The following is an 11801-nucleotide window of genomic DNA, read 5'->3' on the forward strand; positions in this document are numbered from 1 at the left end:
TGTTATATGATTATATATATAAATATATACACACATATATAGTGTATATATATAAACACACACACACACACACACACACACACACACACACATATATATATATATATATATATATATATATATATATATATATATATATACTAAACTCAAAGTTCAGCACTGTAGTTTTTCTGAACATTGTTTTTCAATGTTCAGAAAAACTACAATATGTCACTTTAATAAATATTCAATGCCAGAAATATGTGAGCATCCCATATTTTGCAAGTATCCTATATTTTGGGGCATGGTATTCACAAAACTCTTTATGGAGAAGAGATGTACAGTGGTTTGCAACTTATCTTGGATCCTAGTTGTAGTCTAAAAATAATCTAAAAGTGCAAAAGTAACCACTTGAGTCATCATGATCTTGAAGCTGTTAGCACTGCCTGAAGTTAAAGACTCATATGTTTCTCACCTTCATTCCTGATGGTACTTCTTCTTACCTCCTAGCAGTGTTGTGGCCTTGGGGATGGTTCAATGGACTATATAGGAGGTGGAATATTTAGTTGAGTAGGGACTGCGTGAAACAGCCAAGCTGTTCCAGGACACCTCAGAGATGTCACTGTCTTTCACTCAACCATGCTCCTGTAAGTAACTCCTCATGTTCTCCTAAGTAAGCTAAGACAGCTCAGTGATGTACATTTTTCTTTAGACAATTGACATTTTTTTGTATGCTTTTGTTTTCTATGAAGTGAGCACACTGTTGTTCACTGTTGTTCACTAATCTGGACAAATAAAATCTGATTAAGATGAGAAGTACTTTCAACTCCTTGCTATTAAAAGTAAATATACCACATACTCTTCGATCAGATGTTTTTAAAAGAATTAATAATTATAGAAAACCTAAGTGTCTAGAGATATTTTGTATTTCTTAATTGGCTTTGAAAGAAAGGGAAGTTTATCACTGTCTAGGGGTAAGAGCCAGGGTTTTGCTTACACAACTAGATGATCATGGCATGAAAGGATCAATCTCAAAGAGTCAAATTGCAGAAAAGGAGACATTTGACTGACATGAGATAAGAGATTTTATGTTAAATTTGTAACAACTGTAGAAGGAATAATGAAATATGTTCTATTTTCTCAATCTCCTCTCTGATATATTTGTCTTGAAAGAGTTTAACCATAATATTTATTGGATAATTTATTTACATTTCTAGCTTCTGGCTATTATGAATAAGGCTGCTATGAACATAGTGGAGCATGTATAAATGTAAAGACACACATATACATATATATACATATATGATATATAAATATAGGTATATATGTATTTTTATACACACACATACATATAACATATTCTTTTAGCAGGGGCACTTCTGCTGCTGGTGGTGTCAAGCCTTTTTTTATGGGAAAATGTGACCTCTGTACCTTTGAGTAGCAATGAGACTGATGATGATCCATTATCCATCAAGGGACTGTTTGATCATACCATGATACTGTCTAAGAATATCAGTGACCTCAACATGGAGTTGCGCAGGATATTTGTAAGTACTTCATTTAAATATTTGCTGTTGTTATTCTTATTGTTATAAAGCACCTTTGCTGCCAAAGATTATTGTGCACCTTAGTTATAGTTATAGGAAGCCAAATTTCTAATAAAATTCCTTTACAAAAATGAATTGAAGCAGCAGTTATAGAAACATGAAGGAAAATGGGATATGCTTCATGACCTCTTACTGACTTTTGAAAAATTTAATGTGCCCTGGAGTTTTCCCCTACTTATCTTTCAATTTTTTTAAATTTCCACTTTTGGCATAAACATCTAAAAGACACAGCTGGGGAAGAGTTCTGACCTCCTTACTTAGTTTTCAGCAGAAAATCTCTTTTAGAATCTTTATTTAACACACAGTTCCACATCTAATAGAGGAGAAATGTATTACAGTGAGTCACATGGAATGAACGAAAATGATTTAAATGGTGGTGATATGACAAGAGAGAAAGTCATAAAACAAAACAAACAAAACCAAAAAGCCCTGAAACATTAGCCTCTCAAATGTTTAGAGAGCCCATTTTTAAAAATATGCAAACATTAGAAGTTTGGGTTTCAAGAAGAATGGTTCTCTTTTTCTGAGGGCTACAGGTTTTCTGTTTAAGGAGGAATGAGAATACAGGGTTTCAACACAGAAACAAACAGCCAGTGAATATATCTTTCTTCAATAAGTATTCATTTATGCCACTGCTTAACTCACCACTTTTTCTGTTCTTTTCTCTCATCCTGTCTCAGACCGTCAGTGAGATGTCTGCAAAACTTTTTGATAAATTTGTGAGTATTTATTCCATCTTCTTTCTATGCCCCCACCCCCACCTCAAAGCTTTGAGTCAATGACTTTGCTTGAACTTAGCAGGGGAAAGAATCAAATTCTACTTTCAAGTGATATACCACCACAGGGAAATGAAAATGTCAGCTACAAAAAAAAAAAAAAAAAAAAAAAAAAAGCAGAGTAAGAAAGGGACAGCTTTAGGACCTCTCTGGTTTGCAAGAAATACAATGATTTCTAAGGTCCTTGTCCATTTTTAATTGTTGTTTACTTAAAAGATGTGTGCACTTGCCACATAATATTTTAATAACTGTGTCCAGTGTAGAATTCTGATCCCGTAATTTTGCTTCTTTGGAGCTAGTCTATGTTAACATATTTATTTAGCACATTGGAGATATCCAATAGAGAAGACGGGCATTGCAGTGAGTCAGAAGGAATGCATGGGATGAGTCTAAAGTGTGATAATTTAAGACAGAGGGAAAGCAAACAGCAACAACATATTAGCTTCTCATAGACCCTAAATGCTAGGAATCATACATACTTTTTATTTAGATCATATGTAAGGGTTTCTGGTGCAGAAGTTTATTCACTGGAATGGCTGGTTTAGAAAAGAAACAGGTTCTGTGTTCCTGAGGACTGTATGTTCTCTGTTAAAGGCCAGTTAATGTCAAGAAGGAGATATTAGACATGGTTTTAGTACTGAAGTGGAATGTCTGCATAGAATGTCTCTTTTTTGAAACAAATATGCACTCATGTTGTCTGTTTGCACATGTTTTATTTAAACTATTTTTCCCCTTTCTGATTCAGCTAAGTTCATCATCATCAGACTCCCATGACCAATTTGTAAGTACCACACTTATTTCCATTTTCCCCCAACAGCTTTCATGCTAAGGACATTACTTGAACTTAGAAGAGAAATCAGCAAAGACCAATTGTCAAGTAACATATCCAGAGGTGTATTGTGATATTTCTCTCTGGTATTATCATACATGAAACCTTCTGGCAGTAAAAAAGGAAAGTAAGAATGGAAAAACTTGCAAAAATTATTTGCTCAATTTCTTATAAATTTATTAACATTTAATTAAAATTATAATTTTAAACTAAAAGTATACCTGTTTTTTTTTTTTTTTTTTTTTTTTTTGCGACTAGGGAAGATCTTCTGTATCTGAATGTAGCTTTGAAGGAGACAGAACACATTGTCATTTTTTACTTAGTCCAGATTCCCAAGAAGCTGAATTGTATTGTAGTCAGTGAGGTGTAGGAAACAAAAGCAATCCAAATCAAAACCATATCAAGAGGTTAGAAAAGCACTAATTTATTTTGAGGAAACCCAAAGCTTAGATTTCTTTTACAGTTCTCCAGTGCTGGAGTTTATTCAGGAAGGGGATTGGTTGACAAGCAAAAATAGACACCCTTCTCTTAGTGAAGGTCAGTCAACATAAAGGAGAAAAAAATGTAAGGCTTCAGTAAAACCATGGGCATCAAGAGAATGTGTCTCTGCATTTGCCACAGATATGTTATTATTGTCTATTTTCAAATTAGTTTCTCATTCCTCATTCTCTACTGACCCTCTTTTAAATTCTTAAGGTTCCTGGGAACCCATTCAGCTTCTACACAGTAGCTGAGTATCAGTTTTAAATAATAAGTTATTAATAGTATATTTATACTATAATATTTATAAACAATCTATTGACCAAAATATAAACATTATTTACTATTTTGTTGCTTTTAAATTTCATTGCTTACCAAAATGATCAGTTTGGTTTATCTAATTTTGTCAAACCTAACACAATTTTAGTCAGCATTTATGATTAATCCTGGATGCTGCAGATATTTATATTCACTTGTAATAGGAAGAAAACATACTATTTTGAAAACATGTAAATGACCCTCATCAATTTGGACCTACAGAAACAAGTTATTAATGACTATAGATGCAATATACCATGACACTGGGTCCAGATTCTAAAGAAAGATGATATTAAAGGCATTATTTATTATGTATTTTGTTGTTTTAAGGCTTCCCTTTAATATAGAAAGATTTAGTGAATAGAAAAATTAATAGAAGATTTAATGGTTCAATGGGCTGAGGTTTGACATTCATATGAAAAAGAAAATAAAGTTATATATCAAATTAAGAAAAAAGTATCAAGCTATTCATATCATTATATTCTTTATTCTAGATGTTATGTATATTTCAACGGTAAAAAGCACATGCCCACTGAATCCATTAATATTCTAGTTGTGGATTCATTGACTTATTTTCCAGATTTTAATTAACTGAAATTAATTTTGACATATGCAGATGCTTGAATTTCTTGGGCATCAGGAGTTACTGGATAAGAATCTTACGTACTGCCACAAATATTCCATCAAGACTCCAGAAGACATAGAAGAAGCACAAAAGGTCATCTCTGTGAGTCTTTAGCTTGATTTTTCACTTAAGCATCTGAGGCAGTGGATTAACTTTGCTTTATTATACTGCAGGTTTTTGTAAGTACTGTAATAGATGTGGAAATCAGAGCTACATGGAAATAGGCTAAGAATGAACAAAGAGAAGTGATTTTAGATACATGATAAATAATAAGCAAATGCTAACTAATATTGTCATGAGTCCAGAAATTGTCCATTAAGATTTTTTTAAATTTAGTAATATATCTCACCACTAAATTTTATTTAATAAACATAAACACAATTTTGTTCTTTGTATATGACAGTGAATCTGACTCACTGGTAAATCTTACATTACTGATTACCATGATCAGTATTCTTGATTCTTCTGTTTCTACTATGCTCTTACTTGCCTATTCATGTCTACATGAATTCTTAACTTCCACCTATGTCTTAACTGAAAGCACTTGAACAAGCGAGTGATTATAAGCACTATGCAATGCTCCTGAGAATAAGCCATACCCTCAGTTTTAATGAAAAGGTCTACATATTAGTACAGTTCTAATATAACTGTTGTGATCTTTCTCTATGATTCTTTTTCAAAACGTATCACCAAATGAACTGATTTAAATGTCTTGTGACAGTAATTAGGCAAAATGGAGAAAGAAAATATTTTTAGATATATACTCTGTGGTTAGGCACTATACAAAGTGCTATATTGACATTGCTGTGATTACCACTAACAAAAGATAGCTGAGATAAGGAGACTGAGGCATTGAAAGGTTTTATGGAACTTGTACTTTCCATCAGAACAGGTAACTGGGCTCCATCTAATTCAAGTCCTCAGTATTGTTTATATGCAATGATGGTCCTAGGAGACTATATTGCCAATACCTTTTTATCTGATTCTTTACATCATGTATTTTTTTCCCATTTCTATCAAAATATCCACTGGTTTCCTCAGAACTCATTTTACTGTCTCTATGATAGCTAGCAATTTCAGAGTGTGAAGCAGTTTAGGTCAGGAATTAATTTTGTGTTAATATCCTGGAATGCACTGGAAAGTCAAAATTCCATTCTTATTTGTATTCATGCTGTTATTAAAGACAATGGTATTTCATTGTTCTATTGTTCTTAATGTAAATGGTCCTACAAATGTTTTGCTTTATGAGAGGCAAGTACAGGGAGTGCTCCAGGCTGAGGAAGCCATATTTAATAATTCCAGATTGTATTCATGGAACATTTTTATTAATTATTTAAAATAATACAGAACAGGTATGATTTTGAATAATCTACTTTATTAGTTTGATGACTGTAAGTTCAATAAATGTCTTACTACTTGCACTGGGGACATCTATTTACCCTGAATCAGTACACCTACTAAGCCCCAGAAAATTCTTGGATTCTCATGGGCAACTAAAATAATGAAGTATGAAAGAGCTTAAAGGGGAGTCTGATGGTAAAATTTCTTATGGAAAACAAGACATGATCAATTAAATAAAATGGGTAATTTAAATAGTTATCTATATAAGTTATTTCATTATGTTACAATACTAATTATTTATGCTTTATTATTCTACATTACTTTAATTTTCCCAAGGTATTTTGCCTTACCACAAAAGCAGTAGATGGATATTTTGTTAAGTCTGTCTTACAGAATACCAAAACAAACTAATCCTTCTTTATTTTATTTCACTTATTAATGCAATTGCTGACATGTTGCTGCTTAGCTCGAAGCCTTTCCAAACCTCATACTCAGTAGAATTCAGGCTTGGAATGAAACTCTTAAAAATGTAATAAACCTACTTGAAAGTACACCAGGAATGGACGATGATATCCTCCCAATATACAAAAATATTGAAACAAATACTGCAGAACTTCTTGAGGACACCAAGAGTATACTCAGCCAGGTTAGTAGTGTTTTTACTTTCCACTTTCCTCACTCATGAATGCTATGACTTCTGTAATGGGTATTAAATTTGAAACAGTACTTTTGTAAGAACAATATTTGTTACCCAATACAGTAGAAATTCCCAGAATTAATGTATAACATTAAGGTACATCTTTCTCACAGTACTTTGAATAGTACCTGTTGCTCTGAGTAGAGTGAAAGATTCCAGACGGTTTCACTAAACACTCATAACAATTACCCCTCGCCAGTCACCATCCATTATTAAGGTCAAACACAAGTTTATTGTCAAGTATCAAATCCTGGTCCTCCATCTTCAGATGCATAAAAAGAAAAAATTTATCTGAAGTCAGTTAAATATGAGAAAATATGTACAAGAGTCTTGATTTTACTTGGAGATAGCTGAGAGATTTACAGTACTATGTGCTAAACATGGGAAAATCCATGCCTATGATTGAAGTTTTATATTACTTTATGTGTCATTGTGATGACAAGTTTTCTTTTCTTAATTTTTTGTAGAATATATTTTTCATACATTATGTTTTGATAATATGCTTTTTCTTCCCTAACTCCTCCAGATTCTCCCTAACACCTTATATAACCAAATCTGGCTCTCCCTCTCCTTTTTTTCTTCCTCATAAAAGAAAAAAGAGTACAAAAATAAAAATCAAAACAGCCAAAAAATTAAGAAAAAGAGAACAAGTAAGACAAAGATATTCAAAGAAATAAAAAATCCACCTCAATAAGAAAAGAAAAACCTGTGCAATATGTTTTGTGTTGGCCCATTTCTCCTGGTCTTGCAGTCTGACCTGGATTGCAGTTGATATAACAAATGATACTATCTTGGAGAAAACTGACATTTCCCCCTTTCATCTGGTATTATTTGCAAATAACTTTTTGGCTAGGGATAGGATTTTGTGTCTATCTCCAGTTCTCAGTGTTGGGATTTTGTCTGGTTTGAACTTGTGCAGATCTTGTGCATTCTGTCAAAGTCTCTGAGTTTATGCATGTATCAGACCTGTAGTATCAGTGAAGATGCTGGTTCCTTGGACTCACCTACCACTTATGCCTTTTACATTTTTTAACATCCTTTTTTATGCAGATACTGGACCCTTGGTGTGTATGTGTATGGGGGGGTGGCTAATGAAGAGATCCTATTAATATCTGAGTGTTCCAAAGTATGACTGTCTGCACATTGTTCAGTCTTTGATCTCCTTGTTAACTACTCTCTACTGTCAGAAGAAGCTTGTTTGATGAGGCTTGAGAGATACTCTTAGCTATGGTCATCATAATATTTTATTGCTGTGTTCATTAAGCCAAATAATAGTCGGTTTTCCCCTAGGCTAGTGACTTATCTAGTCTTACGTTATAGGCCTCATTAACAGTGTCCAGTAAGGTGGTTCTTAGATGCAATCAAGAGTGGAGGATTACTCCCCTAAAATATTTGGAACTATTGGACCAATATATCTTGCAGGCAGGTATTTGAAGACAGATACCTGTCTGAAAGAAGTGTCATAGTCTTATTATTTCTCTAAATGTAATGTAGTATCTAGAATTGAAAGGAAAAGAAAATACAAGCTGTAAAGAATAACTGATTTTCATTTTGGTCATTAGATTTATGGAACAAAAAATGTGGATGATTACAACCTCTGGTCTGGTCTTGAAGAATTTCAATCGTCTGATGAAGAATCTCGATTTTTGGCTCTTTGTAAATTATCCTATTGCTTGCATGTTGATATCCACACAGCTAACTTTTATCTCCAGTTCTTGAGGTGTGTGGTGCTTGTTAATAGTGACAGTTGCTTATCCCCCAAAACTGGAAATGATTCGTGATGCTGTATCATTTTAAAATAGTCTTATGTTATACATTATAAAGATGTATACAAGTAAACTTGTTGTCTTTTAAAAGAAAAATAAACATTGTATGTGTAACAAAGTTTTAAAAAATTGCAAATAACTTTCATTTATTTAGTATTCAATATATTAACACCTATAAAAGGCTTGAATGACAAATGGAATAATCCTCAACTTACTTTAGAATCATAGTAAAGTAATATATTGTTGATATAGTTACTAGAATCAGAGAATAACTAAACATATTTCCATATTATTAAGTAAATGAATCTATTGGGATACCTAAAGAAAATACTTGAATTTGATAAAACCTCTCCTGTTACCTTGTGTCATAGACACCCCTCAGGGCCTACCAGATCAGCACATGGTAAGCTCTGACTTACCATTTCATCTGTTCTCTTTTATCCCTAAGTTGTCTGCACTCACCAAAATTCTCAAAGAGAACCCCATGGTATCAGACTCAGTGGTCCACTCTAGTCTTATGAGCCCTTCCCATGCCTTCCAAATCTTTAGGTTTGGGGCAGGATTCAGATGTTGTGTGAATAATCAGGTCCTTCTGTCTATCAGACTTTACCCTGTCATTCCATATCATTATATTCTGTCCGGGTACAGCTAGGAGAACCTTGTGTTCTGTCCTAGCCTAGTGAATACCTACTCTTGTCCCTAACCTTCCTGCACTAACCCAAATACACCATTTTAACAGCCCAGAGAAATTCCTAACTGTATTTTAAAATGTATCCACATACTAAGGTAAAATATAGCTCTTACCCCATCTCAAAGATACTGCCCAATCTCAAGTTTCCCAGTATTCATATATTAGCTGCAGCTCTCAGGCATTATCAGAGGACTTTCTTTGTGAAGTGCACAGTGATAAGCACAGAAACTCTCAAATAATAAAAGGACAGAGAACAAGATTTAGTGAGATGCTTACCCAGCAGAAGGATATGTATATCACATCAAACCCAGCTTTCAGGAACTACCTTGAAAAGCAGGGCATAGAAAATGGAGAGAGCGAGAGCGAGAGAGCGAGAGAGCGAGAGAGCGAGAGAGCGAGAGAGCGAGAGAGCGAGAGAGCGAGAGAGCGAGAGAGAGAGAGAGAGAGAGAAAGAGAGAAAGAAGGAGGAGGAGGAGGAAGAGGAGGAGGAGGAAGAGGAGGAGGAAGAGGAGGAGGAAGAGGAGGAGGATCAGAGCAAAGTAAGTGACTTTTTGACATGATAGGGCCCATTAACTGAAAGCATATGTGCTTGGTTGTACACAAATTGCATGAGAACAAGACAGTAAGCACTCAAACATGGAATGGGGAAGTGGCATGGGCACCATCCTTAGCTTAGAAGTTACTGATGGTTAATAGTTTCAGGGAGGAAAGGCTATGGCTACTCTTAGGCAACTCACAGTTGAATGGATGACACCATAACTATGTTGCCACAAATTGGACTTGGTGAGTTGCTTAGAGACAAAGAAGGCAAAACATTGAAAACACTGAGAAGGATTGTATAGAATGTAACAATTAAAGAACAATCACATTATATAGTAGATAAATTATAAGTAAATAGGAAGGTTGAGAAACATTGTAGTATGTCCATTAACTCTCCATGCAGAGAACCTGTTTTCCCAAAGTCTACACCTGGAGATATACTACTTATTACATAGGAACTTTGAACTGAATTACATACATATGGTGAAATATATTCCCATGTGTATAGGAAATGTAAGCACAATTTTATTCATTAAATATTACCAAAGTCTTCTGTGCTTACAGTTTTGTAAATCACCGATCGCCATGTCATCTCATTTTGACTTTCAAGACCCTATAGGTTCTACTTTGGTTTCCAATCTGCATGTTCATTCTTCAATGAATTCTGATAGTGAAAACACAGTAAAGTTGAACACTCTCCAGTAGAAGGTAGCACAAAAATATTTGGACAGCTCAAATTAGTCTTAATGGGTTTAACAACAAAAACAACAACAACAGCAGCAGCAACAGCAACAGCAACAACAATAAATAAGACAAATTCATATGTGTAAGTGTGGGGCTTAAAAAGAAAATGACCCCATAGGGTAACACTGTTAGAAGGCCTTCTTGGAGTATGTGCGTTGTTGTTAGGGGAAGTGTGTCCTTTGGCATGGGCTTTGAGGTATCATCTGCTCAAGTCAGTCACAATGTGGCACTCTCTTTCTGCTGTCTGAGGATCCAGGTGTGGAATTCTCAGCTACTTCTCCAGGCCATTGTTGGGTTAAGGGAGTTCCCACATCTGCTTTGCCAAAGGGCTCAGGCTGCTCAGGGAGGGGCCGGCCACAGGAAGTTTGACTGTGTGTTGGGCTATGTGAAGTCATGGAAACCACTCCGGGGATGGTGATACACAGTCTGTGACCCTGGTTGGCTCGGGAGGGGGTGCGGGGGGGGGGGGTCCTTGGGCCTTCTGGTTCTCAGGCTTGTAGGCATCCAGGTGCTGCTAGGAGCCATAGAAGAGCTGAGAACAGAGTGAGGGCCTGTGGATCAGGTCTACAGCTGAAGGAGAGACAGGGAGAGCACTCCAGCTGGGTCCCGTGGGGGAGAGTCCTTGTCTTGGTCGGCTTGTCTTGGCTTGGTGGTCATGCCTTGGAGCACAGAGAGGTCTAGTACAAAAGACTAGAGGGCGGCTATATAGGCAAAGTCCTTCTCTATAGCTCCCCATGGTGGATCCCGATGAGAAGAGGCAGTCCATGGTTTTAAGGCTTTTTTTTTTTTTTTTTTTTTTTTTTTTTAATCATGGTGGAGGGACAGTGAATGAGTAAAAACTGTACCTTATTTTCTCAGGATGGGCCTGAAGTTGAATACATTTTTCAGGGAGGAGTGTCTGTGAAGGAAAGCTTAATTGTTTAAGCCCTTCAGGCCTTTAGGTACCTCATTAAAATGGTGATCTGTCTTGATCCTGACCACAGGTCATGCCATCTACCTGTGGAGGGGCTTAGGGCATTGCCCTTATGTGAGTGATGACCACAAATCTATGGAGGGCTGCACCTCCTGTCAGAAGCCTAGTGTCCAGAAACCAGTCAAAACACTTACTATCCCTCAGGGTCACCTGGGTTTCCAACCTTAGCTCAACCAGGTAGGTACCAGGCTGTCTTTCACGGTCCTACACATCATGCCTGCCTATGTGCTATTATGTATCCTGGCAGAATGATAATGACCTAAATCTCTGAAACTGTAAGCCAGGCTCAGTTAAATATTTTGTTGTTGTTGTCGTCTAATTAAGAGTTGCTTTGCTCATGACCTCCCTTCTCAGCAATAGAAAATGTAAGTAATACAAGAGTGAAGAAGGTGAATCTGGGAAGTGTTGTGGAGATTAATGGTTATAATTAAAAAC

The 11801-nt window shown here is 35.5% G+C and overlaps 1 protein-coding gene across 2 annotated transcripts; it reads left to right on the forward strand.

The window, feature by feature from the left end:
- Positions 1-595: 595 nt before the first annotated feature.
- On the forward strand, positions 596-8433 carry LOC117714151 (prolactin-7A1-like). Of its 2 annotated transcripts, none has more exons than XM_034510815.2 (7): positions 596-626; positions 1348-1526; positions 2267-2305; positions 3108-3143; positions 4606-4716; positions 6422-6601; positions 8215-8433. In XM_034510815.2, the coding sequence occupies exons 1-7, from the start codon at positions 596-598 to the stop codon at positions 8431-8433; spliced, it is 795 nt and encodes a 264-aa protein (XP_034366706.1). The 2 variants fall into 2 exon arrangements, with proteins under 2 accessions (XP_034366706.1, XP_034366707.1); XM_034510816.2 differs by having other exon boundaries at positions 1351-1526.
- Positions 8434-11801: the final 3368 nt, after the last annotated feature.

This window comes from Arvicanthis niloticus, chromosome 8 (genome assembly GCF_011762505.2).
Source record: "Arvicanthis niloticus isolate mArvNil1 chromosome 8, mArvNil1.pat.X, whole genome shotgun sequence".
Classification (NCBI taxonomy): Eukaryota; Metazoa; Chordata; class Mammalia; order Rodentia; family Muridae; genus Arvicanthis; species Arvicanthis niloticus.

What these genes read in the sequence shown, in the direction of transcription:
- LOC117714151 (XM_034510815.2), top strand. Translation starts at nt 596, where the DNA reads ATGTCACTGTCTTTCACTCAACCATGCTCCT. An exon ending in TGGAGTTGCGCAGGATATTT is followed by an intron (nt 1,527 to 2,266) that starts GTAAGTACTTCA and finishes ATCCTGTCTCAG; the next exon opens with ACCGTCAGTGAGATGTCTGC. An exon ending in CAAAACTTTTTGATAAATTT is followed by an intron (nt 2,306 to 3,107) that starts GTGAGTATTTAT and finishes TTTCTGATTCAG; the next exon opens with CTAAGTTCATCATCATCAGA.